Source organism: Tamandua tetradactyla, chromosome 5 (assembly GCF_023851605.1).
Source record: "Tamandua tetradactyla isolate mTamTet1 chromosome 5, mTamTet1.pri, whole genome shotgun sequence".
NCBI classification, from domain to species: Eukaryota; Metazoa; Chordata; class Mammalia; order Pilosa; family Myrmecophagidae; genus Tamandua; species Tamandua tetradactyla.
In genome coordinates, this window is record NC_135331.1 from 88,787,953 (window position 1) to 88,812,311 (window position 24,359).

At 40.0% G+C, this 24,359-nt stretch overlaps 1 protein-coding gene and 1 non-coding gene across 9 annotated transcripts; both read right to left on the bottom strand.

Annotated features, from left to right (window-relative positions):
* Window positions 1–692: 692 nt before the first annotated feature.
* Window positions 693–800, bottom strand: LOC143685380 (U6 spliceosomal RNA). The gene has a single exon (XR_013176621.1). It is a non-coding gene; the product is annotated as a U6 spliceosomal RNA (small nuclear RNA).
* Window positions 801–12,028: 11,228 nt separating this feature from the next.
* Window positions 12,029–23,437, bottom strand: LOC143684464 (HLA class II histocompatibility antigen, DM beta chain). Of its 8 annotated transcripts, XR_013176042.1 has the most exons (10): window positions 23,259–23,436; window positions 22,512–22,550; window positions 21,226–21,677; window positions 20,333–20,614; window positions 18,787–19,071; window positions 17,267–17,383; window positions 17,072–17,107; window positions 16,671–16,714; window positions 15,492–15,610; window positions 13,149–15,068 (listed from the first exon to the last, which is right to left on the bottom strand). XR_013176042.1 is itself a non-coding variant. In XM_077161447.1 (9 exons), the coding sequence occupies exons 3-8, from the start codon at window positions 21,278–21,280 to the stop codon at window positions 16,698–16,700; spliced, it is 792 nt and encodes a 263-aa protein (XP_077017562.1). In that variant the 5' UTR covers window positions 21,281–21,677; window positions 22,512–22,550; window positions 23,259–23,436; the 3' UTR covers window positions 12,029–13,142; window positions 16,671–16,697. The 8 variants fall into 8 exon arrangements, 7 of the variants coding, with proteins under 7 accessions (XP_077017562.1, XP_077017564.1, XP_077017566.1 ...); XM_077161447.1 differs by lacking the exons at window positions 13,149–15,068; window positions 15,492–15,610 and adding an exon at window positions 12,029–13,142; XM_077161449.1 differs by having other exon boundaries at window positions 13,149–15,610.
* Window positions 23,438–24,359: the final 922 nt, after the last annotated feature.

Here is a 24,359-nt window from a genome sequence, read left to right on the forward strand (position 1 = left end):
AAGTGAAAGGATTAGAGAATGGGAAGTTAAGACTTAAAATGTACAGGATTCCTTTTTAGAATAAAGGAATGTTTTGGTAATGGATGGTGGTGATGGTAGAATAACTTTGTGAACGTAATTAACAGCACTGAAATTATGTTAAAAGGGTAGTTGTGGTTAAAACAGAAAATATTAGTTTGTGACACAATAAAAAAATGTAATGCATTTTAAAATTTCAAAATCTATTTTTTAAAATACACAGTGAATCCTAATCTAAACAATGGACTACAGTTAATAATACAATTATAAAAACGTACTATCATGAGCTGCAACAAATGTCAAATGTCCCACCCCACTGCAAGGTGTTAGTAACAGGGTGGATAAAAAATCCTGTATTTTATGCTTTATTGTTCTGTAAACTCACAACTTCTCTAATACAAATTTTTTTTAAGTGAAATGAAGGAGTAAATGGAGTGTTATAAAGAGACTTATGATACATAAAACCTCAGTGTAACACTGTGGACTTTTATTTGGATCATGATTTAAACAAACTGTAAAAAGGCATATTTGAGATAATTGGTATCATTTGAAAATAAACAGAATATTAGATTATATTGAAGAATCACCATTAATTCTGTTCGGTGGAATAATAGTGGCCAATAATGTGGGGGGGGGGATGTTTGTTTGAATAATTTCATTCGATAATCAGCTGTAAAAATATGGAATGCTTTACAAATTTGCATTTCATTCTTGCATAAGGGGCTATGTTAATCTTCTCTGTATTGTTCTAATTTTAGTTTATGTGCCACTGAAGAAAGCACAGTGATAATGGGTTTTTTTTAATCTTTATGAATTAGTATCTACAGGTAAAATGACCTAATCGTAGGAATCTACTTTAAAAAAAAATACTCAAGCAAAAAAATATGAAAAAGAACTATTGGAGCAAGCAAACAGGTGAAAGAAGAATGTTCTAAAACATAAATCTAGGAGTTTAAATTAGAATAAATCACATGTTGGCTACGTAGAATTCCTAAAGGATGGAAACAATTCCTAAAGGGTTAGTTGGAAATCCAAAAGGATAGATAAAAAGCAAGAATTGTTTGGACTGTGGAACTAACAGTTCCCTTCGTTCTACTACTCCAAAATCATGCTTCTCAAAAAATCTAGGAGAATGGTTAGGAAAAGAATCTTAGGAACTCTTTAAAACCACTGAGAGGGAAGGTTAGAGGGAAACTTGTTACTTGAAGAAAACCTAAGAACTCCTTCCGAAAAAATGCTAGCCACACATAATTTAATATTTAGATAGCTGTCCCTAAGTAGTGGTTTTGGTAAGCTTTTTCCAGTTTCCCTAAGCTCCAGCTGTTCCATCTCAGTAATAAGAGGGTAGGAGATTACATCTGCCATGTCCTCCAGATCTAAATCTGTATTAAATTATTCAACTCAGAGTCCCCACTGGTTTGTTTAAAAGATAATTTTTCTGTTTATGAAAAGCCTTGTTTCACCAAAACTATAATTTACTGAATATTAATTGGCTTTACATTTTTTAAGATGGTTTGTCACCAAGTTCCTTCAAATGCTGCAATTTTCAATTATATTCCAATCATTCAGAAGATATTTTTTTGAATATCCACCATGAGCTTAATGCTATGCAAAGTGCTGGAGATACAAGAGTGAACAAGACAGACACAATTCTCTCCCCCATGAAGCTTATGGTTGAGTGACTCCTATTAAAGATATGATTCATATTTAAAGTATGATTCAAGCTTTTCAGGGACACAGCAAATGCATAAAATAATAAACAGAGGGGCGGGCCGCGGTGGCTCAGCGGGCAAAGTGCTTGCCTGCCATGCCGGAGGACCCCGGTTCGATTCCCGGCCCCAGCCCATGTAAAAAACAAACAAACAAACAAAAAATAATAAAATAAACAATTCTTTAAAAAAAAAATAAAATAAAAAAAAATAATAATAAACAGAAGCATTTCCAGTATCCGTAACAAAAATAAAAGGATGAATTTATAAATAACTAAATTTTTAAGCTATTATTTTTTACTCTTTTTTTTTTTTGGAGACACTGAAAATAACAAGTATAGGCTGTATTATCTTGAGGTAGAATCACTGAAAATTATAGCCAGTAGATGTCAGCGAAGACCCAACCAAGGATGGGAAAACATTGTAACAGGAAATAGTGTTAAATTTCTGATATCTCTTTCCCCTCTTTATAGCCACTGTAGCCTGTGTTCTCTATGTCTCCCTCTAATTAGGCGGATATGGGCCTAAAGCAAATGTTTTCTATTATTTATTCTATGTATTGAATATATTTTATTATCTGAATTTGCCAGTTCTGATAAGCTGGGTTTTATCTTATTTCTCTCTATTCTGAAGTACTTTTTGTCTGAAACATAAAACTTGGTGCTTGATTATACAGAGGCAAAAGAGAGAATCTAGAAGGAAAAGAAGATCAAATCAGAAAATGTCCATGAAAGGATTTTTTTGTATTTCAAAGCATTGCACAGATGCTGCGATTTCATCTTGCTGAAATCACTGCGATTTCATCTTGGTTTCAATTCTGTCCAAAAAATCTGGAAGCTGTATCCTAATATTATGATGTTGGCCAAAGAATATTATTTGATATTCTAGTTACTATTTGTTTATTTACAGTATAATTTCAGCAATGAAGAGGAAGTTATTTTTAAAGTGAAAAAAAAATCTGCAATGCCCACTCTTTCTAAATCAGCTGTGGTCGTGGGTTCAAATTAACACACGCACACTCAAAAGACATAATGGCCTGTAACCTGACATCTAGTTTACTTAGCTTTGTAGAAAGATATTGGGCATGAAACAGGGCACATCAGTGTAACAGCATTAAACACACCTTCATCAAGAATCCTTACAATAGCCTTAAGTACTGCTTCTCAACCCTACTCTCCTGTGGGAAAATGCTTGGTCATGACAGATAAAACCGCAGGGCAGATGTGAGCCATCCTAGGATAGAAAACTTCGTACATGACAAGGATCGCATCTTGTAACAGCCTGTGGGGGCAGATTCCAAGCCAGGGGGCACACCATATTCGGAATCCACGGCCTGTGCTCCCCAACTAATTTTTATTCAGTTCTGGTCATAAGCCTCCAAAGTCTAAATGCCTACCACTGATCTCCCCCGTATAGACATATTTCACTAACCAGGGATGATTTCTGCCATGAAAAATGTTGCCTTGTAATCTAGCTGACATTCCACAATTATCTTAACCTGATACATTCCAGTGAAACAGTAAGGAGAAAGGGAACTCGAGTTCATCTTCCCATGGGAAAAAAAAAAAGGTTCAAAACTCCTATCAGCTCTTTGATCCACCAACAAATAATATATACTCCCACTCAAGAACTCATTCTAGTTAGGGCACGAGCCTGGTGGTATCATTTCCTGTTGGCAGCTACTGAGCACTGCAGGAAGAAGGAATTGGGGTGGAAGCCTATAGAGAGAAAAACCCTCTGTTGCTTTAAAGCTTCAAATCTAAAGAGTACGGTCAATTCAACAGCATTTGTTGCAGACATAATGCCAAACACTGTCACATAATAACAGTGATATGCTGTCCCAGTCAGCACAGGCTGGAGAGAGGAATTTGGGGAACTAGAAGGTAGGAAGGAAAATGACTAACGGGGAAAGGCTTTAGCAAAGTGCTCTGAGGGTACTGGATAGCAGGACTGAGGCCATCTATGCTTGAGTCACACAGATACTTCTAAATGGGAGAAAAGAAACCCTCAGCCTAATGTATTTGATTTATAAAGCAACAATTGAAAGAAGTACAGATAGAAGTGGATTTTTAAAATTGCAGTTGGCGATTTTTAATAAACCTCTCTCAGAAACTGGTAGATAAACTGGGGAAAAAAAATAAGGAGAGACCTTGAAGATCAGAACAATAAAATTATTTAAGCTCAGGGTTATTAATAAAGGCTCAATAAATAAATCAGGACCCCTTCCCAATTAAAATGGATTAAAGAGATATGACAACTTAATGAAATGCATGATTCTGGATTGTGGGCATGGGTTTATGAGTTTATATTGCAGAAATTGGTGAAATTTGAATGTGGACTATAAAATAGATATAGTATGACAGCCAACATAGATTTCCTGAATGTAGTAATTGTCCTACATCTGCGTAAGAGAATGTCCTTATTCTTAGGAAACATACTGTAATATGTAGTAGTAAAGAGTCATGAAAGGGTGGGCCACGGTGGCTCAGCAGGCAAGAATGCTTACCTGCCATGCCAGAGGACCTGGGTTCGATTCCTGGTGCCTGCCCATGTAAAAAAAATTTTTTTAAATAATTAAAAAAAAAAATTAGAGGGACAAAAAGAAAGAGAAAGCAAATATGGCAAAATGTTCAAATTTGTTCAATCTGCACAAAGTATCCATAAGAATTATTTGTACTAGTTGTGTAACTATTTTGTAAGTCTGAAATTACTTCAACACAGATAGATTTAAAATTCCATAAATAATCTTTGAGTTTAAAGAAAAATGAAGAACATAAAGAATACTTAGAACTGAATAAAAATGTAAACGTACACATCAAAACGTGTTAGACATGGTTAAAGTAGAAATTAGAAGGAAATTTTTTACTTTTAAATACACTCACCAGGAAACAAAAAAAAAAATTTGAAAATGAATGAGTTAAGCATTCAACTCAAAAGTTGGGTAAACAGGAACAAAAAGAAAAACCCCAAAGAGAGAAGGAAGAATAATAAAAATAAGCATAGCTATCAATAGAAAAGTAAAATCAATAAAATAAATTAATGAAACAAAAAATTGGCCCTTTGAAAAGTTATGTACTTTTCCCAGAAGAAAAAAAAGAAAACCCAGCTCATTTTTCAAAGGAATTTTTATTACAAAGACAAATAAAGAAATACAAGAAAAGCAAGTTTTAGGCCCATACTTAATGAAAGTAAGTACAATACCCTAAGTAAAATATTAGCTAAATAAAATCAACAGTAAATATGTAACTATAGGATGAGCAAATAGGATTTATCCCAGGAATGTAAAAATATTTAACATCAAAATCAATGCAATTTACCACATTATAAAAGGTAAAATACATATGGTGAAATAAATCAATACTAGAAAACTATTTTTTTAATTTAAACACCTATTTATAATTTTTTTTTAATCTCCTTAGAAAACTGGGAATAAAAGGAAACCTATTTAGTAAAGGTTGTACATAAAAACCTACAGCAAGATGGAATAGCTTTTTCCCTATTCATACCACTAAGTATAACTAAAAGCTCTGAACCCTATTAAATAAATATATAAGAATATTCAGGGGTGCAAGGATAGTTCAGTGGTAGAATTCTCACCTGCCATGCAGGAGACCCGGGTTTCATTCCCGGCCCATGCACTTCCCAAAAAACAAACAAGCAAAACAAAAATTCAACAAATGGCGCTGCAATAATGGGATACTCACATGGAAAAATAATGAAATGTGACCCCACCATACAGCACACAAAAAAGAAAAAAAAAAAAGATTCAGAAAGGGAGAGACAGTGTCAGGACTGAAGGGAGGTGACAGGGAATTGAGAAAGAAATACAAGAGACAAAGATGTAGTTAAAGCTGGGACCCCAGGTGGGACTCTGGGCTCTGATGGAGACTCAAAGACCTTGAGAGGTTCAGTGCTGTTTATTTTATAGGGCTGGGAGGTAAAGCAAGTAAAAAATGTAACTAAAGAACAGGGAAGGAGGAAGCACCAGCTGAACCATCTGCTTCACTGCTTCCTTGTGACTGCATGAGTCAAAAGTTACACAAGTTTCCCAAGGCCTCCTTCCACCCCAGACTCAAGCAGCTTTGCAACACTTCAGTCTTTTCAGGACATCAGGTGCCTTTTCCCACAGAGACAGCTTTGCTATATCTTTGCAGCCAGCATGTGACCTCTGTTTCATCCCTGCCTGACAGGAGATGAGAAGGCAGACCAGACAGGGGCCATGAAAGATGAAGAATGATAGAGTGATGAGTTCACAGAGCTGGTTTTTGTTTGGTTTGGGTTGGGTTTTTTTGCCGCGTATATTCCAGATTTGAAAATGCCCCAACATAAACCTGCTCTCTCTCTAGCCAAAGGACCAGGAAAGAGACAGCAAACTGTGATCTCATACCCACTCGTGAATGGGAAATCTAGACTTTCACTCTCCTGAAGCAGTGACAAGTTGCCCCAGCATGTCCACTGAGGTTGTGTCAGAGACGACCAAGTAGGAGCCAAGACTTTCATTTCTGCCTGCCTACCAGGAATGAGACTCTGCCCCGTGGGCTCACTTGAGACCACATGGGGAGCCAGAACTCTAGAAAAGCCCAGCTATAAGAAGTTCTCCTTCCCTTTGGTTGACCAGTGGAGACGGAGTGGGGAGTATGGACTTTTATCTCCATCTGGAAGTGAGGATATGTTGAAAACTATTTTTAAATTTATATGGTAAGATAAAGGACTAAAATAGCTACAATAATCTTGATAAAAAGTAAATGGGAAGGTTCAGTCTGATTTCAAAATGTTATATATCATGGTGATGAATACACAACTATGTGATGATATTGTTTGCCATGTATGGAATATATGTGTGTGAATATTTATCAATAAAAATATTTTTTAAATGTAATATAGCTACACTAATCAGGACTATATGACATTGGTGAAGGAATAGACACGTTAATCAAACAGAATAGAGAACCCAGAAATAGATCCAAACCAATATGCCCAGCTTATTTATTTAATTTTTCTTTATAAACGCTTAATGCCCACCAAGAAAAAGCTTTCCCTTACCCACTTTCCTCCTCATCCCTACTAATCTCTACTTTCTGTCTCTGCTCATTTGTTCTTTCTCAATCTCTCTTATAAATGACATCACACAATATTTGTCCTTATGTGCCTTGCTTATTTCATTTGGCATGTTTTTAAGGTTATTCCATGTTGAAGCCTGTCTCAGAAATTCATTCCTTCTTATAGCCAAATAATATTCCACTGTGTATATGTACCATATTTTGTTTATCAAATTCATTTCTCAGTGAGAATTGCTTACAACTTTTGGCCATTGAGAATAATGCTGCTATAAACACTGGTTTGCAAACATCTTTTTGAGACCTTGTATTCATTTACTTTGAGTATATATGTAAAAGTGGAATTCTTGGCTTATACGGAAATTCTATGGTTAACTTTTGAGGAACTGCCATATTGCTTTCCACAGTGGCTGCATCATTTTACATCCTTACCAATTAGAGTTCCAATTTCTCTACATCCTCTACAAAACTTGTTATTTTTCTTTTTTCTTTCTTAATAACAGCCATCCTTGTGGATGTGAAGTGGTATCTCACTGTGGTTTTAATTTGCATTTCCTTAAAGGCTAATGATGTTGAGCATCATTTCATAAACTTTATTGGCCATTTGTATATCTTTTTTGAAGACATTTGGAGAATGTCTATGTAAGTCTTTTGCCCATTTTTTAATTGGTTACTTACCTTTTTGTTATTATGCTGTAAAAATTATTTTTATATCCTGGATATTAAGCCCTTATGTGATATATTGTTTCCAAATATTTTCTTGCATTCCAGAGACTGTTTTATTTTCTTGATAATGTCTTTGATGTACAAAAGTTTTTAATTTTGATAACGTTGAATTTATCTGTTGTTTCATTTTGCTGTTTGTGTTTTTGTTGTCATAGCTAAGAATCCATTGCTGAGTCCGGTCATGAAGATTTGCCCTGTGTTATCATCTAAGAACTTAGTGGTTTAGCTCTTATTTGTAAGACCTTGACCCATTTTGAGTTAGTTTTTTATATGATATGAAGGAGGGGTTGTTCTAGTTTGCTAGCTGCTGGAATGCAATATACCAGAATTGAAATGACTTTTAATAAGGGGAATTTAATAAGTTGCAAGTTAACAGTTTATAGGCCGTGGAAATGTCCCAATTAAAACAAGTCGATAGAAATGTCTAATCAAAGGCATCCAGGGAAAGATACCTTGGTTCAAGAAGGCCAATGAAGTTCAGGGTTTCTCTCTCAAGTGAGAAGGCACATAGTGAACACAGTCAGGGTTTCCCTCTCATCTGGAAGGGCACATGGTGAGCAAGGCGTCATTTGCTAGCTTTCTCTCCTGGCTTCCTGTTTCATGAAGCTTCCCAGGAGGCGTTTTCCTTCATCGCCAAAGGCCGCTGGCTGGTAGACTCTACTTCTCATGGCTATGTCATTCTCTGCTGTCAGAGATCTCCTCATTCTACAAAATGTTTCCTCTTTTACAGGACTTCAAAAACTAATCAAGACCCACCGAATGGATGGAGACACGCCTCCAGCTAATCCAGTTAAACAACTGCTCTTGATTAAGTCACATCTCCAGGGAGATGATCTAATTACAATTTCATGCAAACAGTACTGAATAGGGATTAAAAGAAATGGTTGCCTTTAAGAAACGGAACTTTGATTAAATATGGCTTTTCTAGGGGACATACATCCTTGCAAACCAGCACATGGGTCCAACTTCATTCTTCATTCCTTTATATGTGGATATCCAGTTTCCCCAACACCATTTGTTGAAGAGATTATTCTATCCCCATTACATGTAATTAGCACCTTTGTTGAAAAGCAATTGGCCATAGATGTGCAAGTCTATTTCTGGACTTTCAATTCTATTCCATTGGTCTATTTGCTATTCTAATGCCAGTACCACACTGTTGTGATTACTATCATTACATAATAAGTCTTGAAATCAGGAAGTGTGCATCCTCCAACTTTGTTCTTCATTTTCAAAGTTGTTTGGCTATTCAGGGCCTTCTGAGGTTTTGGATGAATTTGACAAACAGATTTTCCGTATCTGTAAGAAAAGACTGCTGGAATTTTGATAGGGATTGCATTGAATCTGTAGATTGTTTTGAGTAGTATTGCATCTTAACAATATTAATTCTTGATCAAGGAATGTCCTGCCATTTATTTAGATCTTCTATAATTTCTTTCAGCAGAGTTTTGTAGTTTTCAGTGTACAAGTTTTTTATATCCTTAGTTAAATGACTTCCTCAATATTTTATTCTTTTAGATGCTATTGTAAGTGGAATTATTTTCAATTATTTTCTTAATTTCCTCTTCAGATTGTTCATTGCTAGGTCTAGAAACACAACAGATTTTTTGAGTGTTTATCATATACACTGCCACTTTGCTATATTTGTTTAACTCTACTAGTTTTCTTGTGGATTACTTTGGATTTTTTATATATAAGATCATGTTCTGTCCAAATAAAGGTAGTTTTACTTCTTCCTTTCCAATTTAGATACCTTTATTTATTTTTATTGCCTGATTGCTCTATCTAGAACTTCTGGTACAATTGATAGCAGTGGTGAAAATGGCCATTCTTGTCTTGTTCTTGATCATAGGAGGAAATTTTTCAGCTTTTAATCATTGAGTATAATGTCAGCTGTGGGTTTTTCATAAACAGCCTTTCACATGTTGAGAAAATTCCTTTCTGTCTCTAGTTTTCTGAGTTTTTAATCAAGAAAATATGCTAGATTTTTTTCAAATGCCTTTTATGGCTCTACTGAGATAATCATGTAACTTTTTTCCATTGTTCTATTTAAGTGGTTTATTGCATTGGTTCATTTTCATATGTTGAACCACCCTTGCATTCCAGGGATAAATCTCACTTGGTTGTAGTGTACAATCTGTTTATATGCTGTTGTATTCAGTTCACTAATACTTTGTCAAGGATTTTCCATCTATTTTTATAAGGTAAATTGGTCTATAGTGTTTTTTCTTGTGGTGCTTTTATCAGGCTTTGGGGTCAGGATAATGCTGTTTCCCTTCCTCTTGAATTATTTGGAAGAGTTTGAGAAAGATTAGTGTTAACGCTTCTTTAAATGTTTAGAATTCACCAGTGAATTCATTTGGTCTTGGGCTTTACTTTGGTGGAAGCTTTTGGATTATTGATTCAACCTCTGTACTCATTATCAATTTGTTGAAGTTTTCTATTTCTTTTGAGTCAGTTTAGGAAATTTGCATGTTTCTAGCAATTTTTCCATTTTGTCTAAATCTTCTCAATTCATTGGTGTACAATTGTTCATAACATTCTCTTATAATCCTTTTCATTTATGTAAGGTCGATGGTAATGTCAATGTTTTATTATTTTAGTTATTTGCATCTTTTTTGTCAGTCTAGCTAAAGGTTTGTCAATTTTTTTTTTTTTGAAGAGCCAACTTTTAGTTTTGATGATTCTCTCCATTGCTTTTCTATTCTTTATTTCATTTATTTCCACTCCAATCTCCACAGTTTCTTTCTTTGCTAACTTTGGATGTACTTTGCTCTTCTTTTTCTAATTCCTCCAGATTTCAAGTCAGGTTATTGGTTTGAGATCTTTCTCCTTTTTTAATACAGGCATTCATAGCTGTTAATTTTCCTATGCACATTGCCTTCATTGCATCCCATAAGTTTTGGTAGGTCATGTGTTTGTTTTCATTCATCTTTAAGTCTTTTCTCACTTCCCTTGTAATTTCTTTTTTTTTTTTTAACTTTTTTTTATTGTATAGTATAACATATACACAAAGCAAAGAAATAAAGAAGCAGTAGTTTTCAAAGTACTCTTCAAAAAGTAGTTACAGGATAGGTCCCAGAGTTTATCATGGGCTACCATATGATCCTCTCATATTTTTTCTTTCTAACTGCCCCAGAATATCGGAGGCTAGAGGGCTTACTTTTTTTATCATCACAATCGACTTTTTTGTCCTTTTTTTGTGAATAATAATATATATATACCAAAAAAAGCTATAAATTTCAAAGGGCAGCACCACAATTAGTTGTAGAACATATTTCAGACTTTGACATGGGTTACAATTTCACAATTTTAGGTTTTTACTTCTAGCTGCTCTAAAATACTGGAGACTAAAAGAGATATCAATTTAATGATTCAGCATTCATATTCATTTGTTAAGTCCTATCTCCTATGTATAATTCCACCATCACCTTTGATCTTTCCATACCTCTTTTTGGAGCTGTTTGGGCTATGGCAATTCTAAATTTTTTATATTGCAAGGGTGTGTCACTAATATGCAGTAGGGAAATGGGACTATCTGATGTTCTGCAGAGGCTGGGCTGGGTTTCAGGACTTATCTGTACCAGGGACCCATCTGGAGGTTGTAGGTTTCTGGAAAGTTACTCTAGTGCCAGGAACCCATGTGGAATCTTATATATTGCCCCAGGCGTTCTTTAGGATTGGCTGGAATGGTCCTGGTTGGGGGTTGGGAGGTTATGATAGGTAGCAAGGCCTACCTGAAGTAAGAGCAATCTCCAGAGTAGCCTTTCGACTCTATTTGAACCTTGTGATTTCTTCTTTAATACTTTGATTGTTAAAGAGCATGCTGTTTAATTTCCATGTAATTGTGAATTTCCCAATTTTCCTTCTGTTATTGATTTCTACTTCATTCCACTGTGGTTGGAGAAGTTACTTTGTAGGTTTTCTATCTTTTTAAAATTTATTGAGACTTCTCTTGTGCCCTAACATTTGTTATTTCTTGGAGAGTGATCCATGTGCATATGAAAAGAATTCTGCTGTTGTTGGGTAAAGGGTTCTATATATGTCTGTTAGATCTAGTTGGTTTATAGTGTTGTTCAAGTCCTCTAGTTCCTTGTTGATATTCTGTCTAGAAGTTCTATCTAGTATTGAATATGGTATCAGAATTTCCAACTATTATTGTAGAACTGTCTATTTCTCCCTACAGTTCTGTCAATATTTGTTAATATTTTGGGGCCCAGTTCTTAGGTGCATATATGTTTATCATTGTTTTATCTTCCTGTTGAATTGACCTTTTAATCAACATATAATGTCCTTCTTTGTCCCTTTGTAACCATTTTTTACTTAAAGTCTATGTTTTCTATATTAATATAGCCATTCCAGCTCTCTTTTGGTTACTATTTGCATGGAACATTTTTTTCTTTCTTTCACTTGGCTGCTTCAATGCCAATATTCTAGTTATGATATCGTATTACAGCTTTACAAGATGTGACATTGGGAGAAACTGGGTAAAGAAAACTCAGGATCTGGGGATCTCGTTGTAGTATTTATTACAACTGCATGTGCTTATACAATTATCTCAAATTAAAAGTTTAATTCAGGAAAAAACTACAGAAAACATTGTACTTAATGGAGAAAATTTAATTTTTATCTTCTTAATGATGATCCGCATTATCATGCTACTATGTAATATATCTCTGGAGTTCCAGGTCAATGCTATTTAAAAAAAGAAGAAAGAAAGAAAGAGAGAGAGAGAAAGAAAGAGACAGAGACAGAGAGAGAGAAAACTAAAGAGTTTTATAGATTGCAAGAGAAGAGAGAAAACTCCAGATGATATTGGAGTAAGTATTTGCAGATGATATTATAATCTACCTGGAAAATAAGAGAGAGAGAGAACCAATTGGAAATAAACCATGATAACCAAAAAGCAAAAACCATTATAACCATATAAGTCCAAATAAAAACTGGTTGCATTTCTCAACACCAGAAACACCTAATTTGAAAATAAAATTAATATAAGATATCAATCACAGTAGCAACCGATGTTATAAAGTGTCTAAGACTCGACAAAGTAAAACAAAATTATTATGAGAAAGTGAATTTTTAAAACTTTAATAAAGAACAAGCAAAACAATTTGATTAATGGAGAAATACCCTCTGCTTTTACATGGGATTACATAAAATTTTAAAAATATCAATTATTTCAAAATTGCTCTCTAAATTCAGTATAATCTCAATTGAAATTCAAGTTGAATTTTGAGGAGCTCAATAAACTTACTATAATAAATAGTGAAAAAATAGAGAGCTGCAGAGAGTTACATAAACCTCATGCTGGGGAGAGCCAAAATGAGTATTACCCCAGGAATAGCCCCCAGAAAACTCCAAACTGAGTCTTCTCTTGCTACCACTGTTCTGAGTTCTTGTCTCTGCCCAAGGCCAAAAGGAGCCCAAGTTTTACAATTGTCTCTTCCCCAACCTTGTCCTTTTTCCTTCATGTTGAGAATGTGCCAGCTGTCTTCCATTTGTCCTTCCAGATCTGCTCTCCACATGGCTCCACCCTGGTGTCTGCCCCAGGTGTGACTTGTATGAAAACGTTAGCAGGCTTCCATGCTCCCTGGCTTGCTGTTGCTTTCAGCCAATGGAGAGCCCTGGCCTGAGAGCAGAGGGAGAACAGGAGTGAGGTCAGGGTTTTTATTCCCTAGGCTCCCTCCTTGCAACCTCACTTTGGGCTGTCTTTGCCCCTTGAGGGAAGGACTGTTGCTGATAAGGGTGACAACTCCACAGGACTTTGCTCTCCTTTCTGCATTCTGGCAACCCTTCCTGTCCTTTGTTTCTTTGAACCTTAGCAACTCGGCTGCTGCTGACTCCAGGATACTGAACTATCCTTTGTGGTTTCCCTACACCCACCTCTTTGCAAATAAGCTTTTTTTTCACTTACCCCATTCTTAATGTGCTGTCTGTTTTTTGTTGGAACCCTGACACCATGAAAACCATTTATTCATTCCCCGTCCCAGACCAGCCTGGCGAGAGAGTCTTGATAGCCTCATATGCAGTAGAAAAGTGGAGAGAAACGCTCAGGAGAGCCATGGAGTCCTCCTATCTGGGGAACAATCTCTGTGGGATTGCAGCCTCTCCATTCGCTGCAGCTCCTAAGGAGTGGTCTGGACAAGAGAGGGCAAGAAGACCAAGGAAGAATTGCCCATGTCCCATTTCATGGAAGTCTGAGGGCTCTTGGGAACAGCAGGTTCTCCAACCATAAACAAAGTAAGGGTGGAGTTGGAATCCATCTTCATTTGTCATCTGGTTTGCCCAGTTGTACATTAGAAACATAATTACTTGAGAAAATAATCTAAAAATAAATTTTATAGATAGACATGGAGATTAAGTATCAACCCTTGTTTGTTCTTTCACAATGTTATGCCATAGGACGTGAATGTATGCTAAGGCGAGGGGGTAAAGAGGACCTGGAGCCTGGGGGCACGTTCTCTATCAGGAGAAACACTCTCGCTGTACATTTGTGTTTTATTCCCATTGTCTTTTACTGTCAAAAGAGGAACCTCAATTTGGGGTCAATACATTTCTCTAAAATATGGGTACCCAAGCTGAGAACTGAAGAAATTCCCTGCACTGTGTTTGCTCTCAAGGACACAGGCCCAGTTCTTTTGTATGTGGAAAGTTAGGCCAGATCTAGATGACCTTTAAAGTCAATTCCAGCTCCACATTCTGCTTTTAAACACACAAAACATTGAAGGGAGGAAGACATTTGATGTGTTGTACCACTCCGATTAGGTATAATCCAGAAGGATCTTCTCTTTCTCTCTCTCATGACTTTTTCCCTTTCTCTTTCTCTGTCTCTCACATACACACACTTGGCTTCTTGGCATTCCATTCCCTTACACAATCCTGGAGTTGATCCACTGTCACTCCACCCCTTATCTACCTTCCTTCCAGGCACCACTCATTCTCCATGGAATGACACATATGTTCTCCCTTTTCTCCCTATTGTAGCCTGACTTTCTGGCTCCCAGGAAACCTGCATGACTTTTTTTTCTATTCCTCACATTCCCTATAAAACAAAATACATGCCCCTACAAGATTAGGGCAGAGGAAAGCCTGCCAGGGAATCTCCACACAGGGAACTAGAAGCTGCCCACTAGCTGACCTCTTGTATTTTCCCTCTGGAGTCCTGTCGCCTTGAATCCCACAGTTGTGACCAAAATTCAGACTCCTTGAATGTGCGGTTTTCCTCCAAAGTTGTCCTGGCATAGACAAGACTCAAAGCCCCACCCTGAGAATAATTAGTATTTTAAGGGAATTTGTGTTGTCAAACAAACAAACAACAGTAAAAGTCAATGGAAGATTAAAATGAAACACAAAACAGATCAGATTTATAGGTTGGATTCCTGAGATTCCATTTAGCAATCAGCTCCCCCCAGCATGCAGTAGGCTTCTTCTTTCCTTCTTATATGTATGGACTCCTTCGGAGAATAACTATTTTGAATTCATGAGCACTTTCCCCTTCCATTGACTTCTTAAAGAAAATCCTTCCAGAAGAGGTGTCCTAGTTGCAAGGATCCCTCTTGAGGAAACAAATCATGGGTATGGTGGAGATAAATCAATAGATTGGATAAATACTGAGCACCTACTGTGGACATCCAGTCTGTATGAACAGTGCTAAATCACTCTTCTCCGGGCCCCCATCAGCATAGAAAGTCAAGGGACAGAGAGTTTTAGCCCCCATGACTCCTCCCCTACACACCCCCCAACCATGAACAGAGGCACACAGGAAGACGACCCAATCTGTCTTCAGACCCCTTCCCCCAGCTCTTCAGATCCTGATTTTTTGTGTGTTCCCCACAGATATCCACATAAGGATGCATTCATAACCGCTCCACAATACTTCCTTAGCCTAAGCTCCCCCTGTCATTGTCTTCATTTCCGGTTTGTTTTCCTTGCCCTTTACCCAACTCAAATTCCAAAACAATTCCACAGCTTAACTTACTGTGTCCAGCAGGTGTCACCCTTCAGTGGAAAACAAACACCACCAGGCTACGTGATTTCTTCTACATTGTGAAATCTACACCCCAACGCCAGGAGTCACTTGGGTTTGGAAGAGTGGCTCTAAAGAAAGGTGTGACCATCCTCATGAAGACTCTCACAGTAAAATAATACACTTATTTCTAGTTCAGGGAGACAAAATGCTAGCATAAATTTGCTCTTTGACTGGAGCACATTATTTAACCTGTCTGAACCTCAGTTTCCCAGTCTGTGATACATAGACATTGTTCCTTATGGGATTCTAATGAAAAGTGGACAAGGTACAAGCATAAAGCACTTAATCCAGTGCCTGGAATGTAACAGGCATTTGAGGTGTATTTCCTTCCCTGCTCAGGGTATGAAAGAAATAACTTTACCCAGAACTCAAGTCTGAATTTAGGCTCTGCCCCCTGATCCTGACTATTTTAGGGTCCACCCAGTTTGTGATGAGGATGAAATGAAATAAGTCGTGTAAAGCCCCAGGCACAATGCCTGGCCCAGAAAGCTCACTAAGTGATAATGTCTAAAATCACTATGACAGGCTCCCTATATGCCAGGCAATATTCTAGGAGTTTACAAGTATGAACTTATTTTGCTCCCTTAAGATCCCTTACAAGGTAAGTAAACTGTTAATCTCCTTCGTCTCCCTCACTCCATCCCACCATAGTCTAATTTCTTCATATGAATTATAAGCCAGAAAACTGCCCCAAATTCTGTGGTGTCTAGACGGAAGTGTGGAAGGATCCGCTGACTCCATTTAAGTAGGAGAGAATAAAGCCCATATTCCCTCCCCAAGGCCCCAGGAAAAAGACTTGGATAAACACTATTTCCACCAGTGTTTACTCTTCAGAGATTGCCACCAGCAACTTTGCCCTCTGTGATACAATGGGGACCCCAAGAGGGTCCTTCAACCTTTCTCCCCAGATTATATTCCCCCCAGAAATAGAGCCCTGGACAATAATTTGGTTATGGAATATTCCCAAGAATGAGTTCCTCCAACTTGTGAAGATTTACATATGGAGGACAGGGAAATTCAAAGAGTTGGATGGAGAAACCACAGGATCCAAAAAAATGGGGTGGTGGGAGGGCTTGAGGACTTTGGAGGGGCACAGCAGCAGAACTAAGAATTTGAATCTCTCCTTACTTGGGACAGGAATATAGTATTCTTCCTCTAGGAAATGTGCCGACCTGCAGAAGCAATAAAAGGGAGTTATGAGACTTCAACCAACTTGACTCCATCTTTGACTCTGTAACCATCCCATGTCAGAACACTTAATAGGGTGTGGTGAAAATCCTGGGTTACCAAGGACTACCACAAAGGAGCCACCTTCATTCCCCTCCTCACAGACACCCTGGTTAGAAGGTGGGGGGCAACTCCTCCTTTTCCCTGCCCCTAATCCCAACAATGGCTGCTTAAATCATGCCCTTGGCCAGATCTTCATGAAGGTTCACCTTCCTAGAAAGCCCTATTAGCTGACCCCAATATTGACCCCAGCCTTGTCCTCCCCAAGGGTTAACTGGCAGACAGACCAACAGAGATGTTACCTTCCGGATAGTTGGACCCAGGGAGGGAAGTGTAGCCTAGGAGAGGAAGATATTTGATTAGAGGAGAGTCTTTGTGGATAAAAGTATCTGGGGTTATTCACAGTGAATGGAGTAGGAATGGGATAATCCATCACCAACAGAAAGGGAGCAGACACTGGGAGGAGGCAGAAGATGGGAGTTCAGGGGACCACTCACCAGAGGGGCCAGTTCTTCGCCAGCTGATCAAACCAAAAGAGAAGATGATGAGCCCAAGGCCCAGAGTCACTGCAGATACAGAAATCTTCACTGTCTGCATTGGGGACAGCCCTGGTGCTGAAAAAATAGAATCTTACTAGAGCCAATATCTGTTGCTCAATCCCAGAGTAAGTTAATTTATTGTGACCTCCACCTAAAAGTCTCAAAGATCTTTTATCCCAGCATCAAAGGTCTAACTCATACCAACCCACTCCCAAAGAGATGGCCTTTCTCAAGCCCCCCATCCTGCAAGCCCCTGTTCCTAGAGAAACCCTGGGAAACCTATCTCTCCAGGTTAGCACCCCAGCTTCCAGTGCTTCTCAAATACAGTGGAGCATCCCTTTCCTTCCTTCACCCGTAGGCCACCCTCACTGGAGGATAACTCCCCTCTTCATTATCCCCAGGGACGACAATGTTAACTCCCTTACTTTTCCCATCTGAACAGTTTCCTGTCAAAATGTCTTTCACCTCCTCTAACTTCCAGTGATTCTATTCTGAGAGTTATCCAAGTGTCTGTTGGTCTTCTACCTATCCATATCCAGATTTCCCATGTGTCCTCCCAAAACCTGTCTCCATCCACTCTATAGCCCCCAACTTCCTGGAGCTTGTCATACTCTGAACCTTGTCCCATCAATTCCTTTCCCATGCTAAAATGAACATTCTGCCACCAAAAGAAACTCCTTTTGACCCTTAAAATAGGACTTTCCCCCAGGAGACCTTAGGTGAATGTGTGTGTTCCACTCTCCGTTCCCCATGCTAGCTCACACAATACTCCCCCCAGGGAAGGCCTGGTGTCAGCAGCCAGTCTTGGATTCCATTGACTGGTTCTTCGTAGACAACTTTCATCTTCCTTATCTCCTCCCCTTTTCTATGCCAAGAATCCCCAAATATGTGTGCAAATTCTCTCCCTATCTTGAACTGTCAACCGTGGGAACCTTTCTTCATTAGCCCCCAAGCAAGTACACCCAAGTGTCTACCACCTATGGCTTTTTCCTCCCCCAAATTCAGTTCTATCCTCACACCAAAGGAAAGTCCTCTTTCTTCTGCAACTTTCTTTATTTCTTCCACTCCCATTTCTGACCTGACAACAAGCTATTTGAAATCGAGTAGCCTAAAACATTGTATCACACTTTTTGGTTCCAAAAATATGGTTGCCAAATCTATAACCTGTTCTCCAGATAATCATCCTCTCCCAACCCCAACCCCCAAACACGCACACAACATCAATCATACCACAAGAGCACAACAACCACAACAATAGCTAAACCTTTCCATTGCTTTATCCTATCATCCCATCTCCAGCCATAAGCCCTCCATAAGTTCCTCCAGACTCACCTCCCATCCCCAACATCTCCCTCTCTATTGTACACCCTGTACTTATGTACATCCAACCCCTTCTGCAATAATCTTGGTGTTCCTTTTCCTACCAACTTCCAGTAAGCTAGTTAACCCTAACTCCCGCCCGCCTAACATGCACTTACTCCAGTCCTGAGAGATGGGCTCAGCAGCCCCAATGTGCTCCACTACACAGGTGTAGGTGTCCCAGATGGAGGGATTCAAGGCTAAATGGGAGGTGGTCTGGTATGTCCAGTCTCCATTGGGCTGGGCAATCTTATGGGCACTGCTGTGAGGGGGGATGATCTCCCCGTTCTTCCTCCATGAGATGGTCACATCTGCTGGATAGAAGCCCCACACATAGCAGGCCAGCATCACAGACTTCTCAGTGTTAAAAGGAGTGGTTTTAGCTACTTGCACGGTTGGTGGTCCTGCACAGAAGAGGAAACGTGGTCATGAGAGAAGGTAGCATTCTGGTTTGTTCTCCAATTTGGTTTTCTTCCTGTTCCATCTCCTCACAGAACTCTGTCAACCTACCCACCCTGTGTCATCACACATCCCTTAGAAAATGAGAAGTTAGAATTTACTCTTGCTTCACTCTTTATTTGCTCCCACTCTTTTGCTTCCCCTTTCTTTCTTTCTTCATCCAAAATTATGTTTGATCATGAGTAGAAGCCAGATCTGAACTGCAAGCTGTTTCAGAAGTCACTGTATGTATTTCAAGTACATGAACTAACAGTGATCTGGGTTGAAGTTGGAGTTTCTAAAAATGGGAAAAGAATTTTTCCTGAAATCTTGTTTAACAAATTAATTTTCTAAATAAAGCCTTTTCTCCTTGGCTAAAGGAAGGATGCCTAATTCAGGACCAACTCTCAAATTTGGAATTAATGAAGTCCAGATTAATGAGATTGTCAGTATTGACTCTTTTACTAGTTTATTCTCTTAGGTTATCCTCCTACCTGCTGCCTCTACCTTAATGGTTTTCAGACAAAACCTTAATAAAAAAAATCCAAGACATTATGTTGGGATGCAGATTACCCAGCCTGCATCCCCAGATATTTTCATTCAAGGTATCTGAAGCAATACTCATGGACTTGGATTTTTTAGCAAGCACATCTCTGCCCAACCCAGCCCCACCCCAGGTAATTCTGAGAAAGCTGGTTCAGAAACCTCATCCTAAGACCCCCTACTTTGTCCTATGGAGATTTTCAAGTTTTCTCGAATGAATCCTCAAGGCATTCTCAAACCACAGGGGAGAGGGAAAACATCAGAATCCCCCGGGGAGCCTCGACAAATATTCACAAGCCTGGGCCCACTCCGGACCTAGATCAACAGAATCTGGGGGAAAGAGGCAGGGCACTTCAGGAAAAGCCATTCTGTTTATTCTGACACATTCCCTGGCTGAATTTGGCTCTGCATCCTAAATTGCCCTGCCCTCTACTTCCTCTCCCACCAGTGGCTCCTCACCAGCATCAACATCATCTCTCCTTCTTTACTTCTGCTCCATCCCCATCAACCAATTCGTTTCCCCTTGAAAGTCAACCCACCCCTCTTTCTACATTTCAGGTTCACACATTTTCTTGCTTCCTTCCTGACCAGTTCTCAAACCTCTTGCCTGCTGAGGGATCTACCATGACCTCCCCTCTCCTATTTGTGTTTCCTAATAGCTTCCCTGCACCCTTCTCTCCTTACGTGTCCTGTGGGTTAGTGACCCCCAGAAGGGCTGGGTATGTGTGGCACAGTCCTGGAGTCCATTTTTCAAACGCTTGAGCAGGCTTCCATTTTGGTTGAGGTAATCTGAGAGTCTCTGGGCCAAGATAGACAGCACCCCAAACTCACAAGGGACCATCTTGGCCTCCTGTGGATCCCAGCAGGTCAGTACATCCTTGTTGAAGGCTATACAATACGTGAAATCCTCTGGATTCCCATCATCATCCAACAGACAGCTGCTTTCCACATGTGCCACAAAGCTGCCTAAAGGAGCCAGGGAAGTCGGTCAGAAGTGTGGCAACACAAGTCTCAGTGATATCCAGTTAGTCAAGCACGAGCAACTGCTGACCAAGCCCACATACTGACTTAAGAAATAGTTTGTAGCAGCTGAGAATTTTACAGATCCAAGTTTCTGTTTATGTCAGTCAATGTATGGGGAGTGGCATCACAAATAAGATTATTTGCATGTTTAAACACAACGATTTGCCCAGAACACAGACCCTCAGTGAGGCAAATAATCGAGGGAGTAAAGGAGTCAAGGAAAAGAGTCAGCCTTATTCTGTGCCGGAAAGATTATTAGATAATCACTCCACACATATTTGTGAAGCACCTGCTACATGCCAGGCATGGTGTTAGGAGCTGGGGATGCAACAGTAAACAAGATAGAAATGGCCCCTGCCTACATTCCAGCAGCAGATATATATTACATGATAATTATATGGTTTAATTACTATTAAAATTGTTACAAAGGTACGGTACAAAGTGCTATAAGACTATATAATAGGGACAAACTAGTCTGAGCTATCTGAGTCCAATAGCAAAATGCAACCCCAGTCCCCAAACAGAAGCAGGATCCCAGGAAGGAATGTCCTTACCTACTCCGGTGCAGCCCAGGCTGAGGCACAGCAGCAGCGACAGCAGTGAGGTCATGCTCTACGCTGGGGAGATGTGGGAATTTAGTCCCCTACACCGGCTCTTCTAGGGGCTTTGGGTCCTTGCCTGCACCAGAAGCCCCAGCCTGGATAGATGATCTCTAGATACCGAGCGGATGATGGTATTGGCCTGAGCTCCTGGATCTCCACTAGATGAGTGATTTTTGTATACTAAACCTGCTCCTACCAGCTCATGTATTTCTGGTGTCCCAAACTGAGAGGCGCCAGATTAGCTAAGCAGGCGGGGTCAGAAGTAGACAAATAGTTGACTGTTTCAATGTAGCATCATCAGTTACTAGGCAGACCTCATCCTGTCCAAGGCTTAGACAACGGATCTCCTGGTCGGTTTCTTAATTCTTTTTTCTATGAACAACTAGGCTGTAGGTCGAGTTTCCCTAGATCAAAGGGCAGAATGAATGCTCTGATATACCCAGGATTTATGCCCATGGCTTCACCTTTTTCCTCTCAAAGTCCTCCCAAAGACTGAGACCAGAAAACCCGTCTTGTTCTTTAAAGGAAGTGTACCTAGGAAGCTATCACATAAACTTTGGTCTGTCCTGTCCTTCAAGGGCAGAGCAGGTGGCAGAGGCAGGGTTGCTGAGAAAGGAGGAGGCATGGAGAATACAGAGTCTCCTGGCAGGGAAACAAGGCTGCAGAATACGGGAAACAGCTCCACCTTATAGATCCAGGGACACAGGCCTGGAAAAACCCTACCTGGACCTCTATTCCTTCCTCTGTTCTAACCAGTCCTCAGCTGGATAGTTGCTTTCTGGGGCCAGGAAACCCCACCCTCCTACTCTCTGAGCGAGCACGGGGGCAGACCACAGGGTAACTCTACTTTCCCTTGGTAAACAGGAGGTGATGGTCCAGTGCCCAAAGTTCACCTGTCTTCCTCCAAACTCCCCCGAGTGTTTTCCCCACCAGCCCCGTCTGTCCCAGGAGTGGGGCTCTGTATTATGAAACCTCTAGAAAAATGAGGCTTCATTCCTTCTTCTGGGAAAGACATATTTTAAATAGCAGTTCATTCCCCTTATCCCACAATGAACAAGAAAGTGGTAGCTTTTTTTTTCATCACAAATTTAAAAGCCTAAATTGGCTTCCCTTTGCTCTCCAGAAGGCTCCGGGGCTGCCTCTTCTTACCTTAGTTGCTGAATGCTCTTAAAAGATTCGATTTAATAACAAACTAAACCAAAAAGGATTAGGAGGGAACTCCTGGACACCACACTTACCTGCCTGTCTCCAAAGTCTCTGAATCCCAAGAGAATCTGCTGAAGAAAGAAGAGAAAATGTGGACCAAAAATAAATATAAGGATCAATACCGAAACCCAAAGAGTTGCTTTGTGTTTCTAACTGAGATTAGCCAAACTTCCGCCCATGTTTCTCAACCACCCCCACTCAACTCCACCAGTGTTGCAAGACTATCCTGTACTATATCCCTCTAATAAACCATCACATGTGTTAGAGTGGGCAGAAGGTGAGGGACGGGGATCCAACTTTGTGACAGGCTGTATGTTAGGCAGGTCTTTTATGCTATTCCATTTAGTCTTCAATGATTTGTTAATTGTCCTCATTTTACAGGTACAAAAAACAGATACTGATATATTCAGAACCAAAGTCTAGAAGTTTGCACTCCCTTCCTCATACAACTGCTACACACACACACACACACACACACACACACACACATATATCCACACACACGCATATGAGCATGCACCCACACTCACTACAGACCAGGACTAGGATGACTCAGATAAAGGGGTTACCTCTGCTGCAAAAAGGAGCAAGGGAAGGTCCGCCAGCCCAGCCCCATCCATCCACATCTTATCTTTCCGGTTCTCAGAGCTCCTGCTGCTCTTAGAACCACAGCCACTTCCACTTTCTCTTTTCAGTTTCAAGTGTCAATCTCCACCCTCTCACACACACTCTCCACGCACACTGCACTCCCTCCCCCTAACGCAGGCAGAGAGCCTAACCTTCCGGGGACCAGGGTCTGGGAATCCTACAAGCTCAGCCCTGGCAAAACCAAGGCTTGTAGCGCGGTCCACTCAGGGCATGGCCCTCCACCGGTGGCAGCGAGGCTGAGAGGAGTTTCCTTCCCGTCTCGATGTCCGCTTCGGCAGCCAAAGGAGATGTGAAACATTCTGTGGGGCTGCAGCAGGAAATGGCAGGAGAAGATTTCACTTCTCTATAAATGTGCAGCCTGAGGGAACTTTTTAGATAAAGCAGGCAGAAAACCCAGAGACCTGTGCCCGGTGAAGCAGTTTTTTCCTTCCTTTCTCCTCCCAACTCCGATCGCCCCACTTTTTTTTTTACAAACTGTAGGTGTCCCCCCACCTCTAGCCAACCCGGAGGAATATTTCAGCCGCCCCGTCCATTGTGTTCTTTGATCAACAGCGATGTAGCACTAGGACTGAAGAAGTTATGAAACCTCAGCCAGGTTCCCACGTGCTGTCGCTCTTTTACTGCCACTACCCAAGGGGGAAAGAGTGAGTGGGTCCTCTCCTTCCCCGTGTCTCCTTCTCCAGCTGGACCACCACTCATCTGCACTGAGCTAACCACAGGGTTTCTATGCAAAGCATTACAAGGAATACCCAAAGATACAGACTACCTCCTCATCACTTTGCTTATAGGTTAGTTAGGGAGTGAGAACAAACCTACAGAAAGAGTATATGTGAGAGCAAGTATGCAATATGGGTAGTGAGCTTAAAAGAGAAAGCACTGTGGGCGTGGAGGGCAGCAAAGTCCTCTCAGGCAAAGACATCTAGAAGATGAGCCTTTCCTCCTGGGCTGGATTCATGCCCAAGAAGAGGAAGGCAGTTGGCAGTGCAGGCTTAAAGCATAAAGCTCCTCAAGCTCAACAATGTTATTTGGGGCTGCGGGGTTCACCAGGAGCCTGGACTGGATTAAACAAAAAAGAACTGCGGTAACAACACAGGCACTATACGTTCAAGGATGTCATGCTTTTTCTAAGAGTATGGCCATAGGATAAATCTCTTCTAGGTACTTCCTAAATTCCCTCCTTCTGAGTCCTCAAGTTCCTCTTCTGGGCAGGCGGTTTTAACTCAAGCTTCCAT

Coding starts and splice junctions, on each gene's coding strand:
- LOC143684464 (XM_077161447.1), bottom strand. CDS start 21,280: ATGACCTCACTGCTGTCGCTGCTGCTGTGCCTCAGCCTGGGCTGCACC. Junction 20,615..21,225: donor CCTGGGCTGCACCGGAGTAG/GTAAGGACATTC, acceptor TGGCTCCTTTAG/GCAGCTTTGTGGCACATGTG. Junction 19,072..20,332: donor GTCACTAACCCACAGGACAC/GTAAGGAGAGAA, acceptor TCTTCTGTGCAG/GACCACCAACCGTGCAAGTA.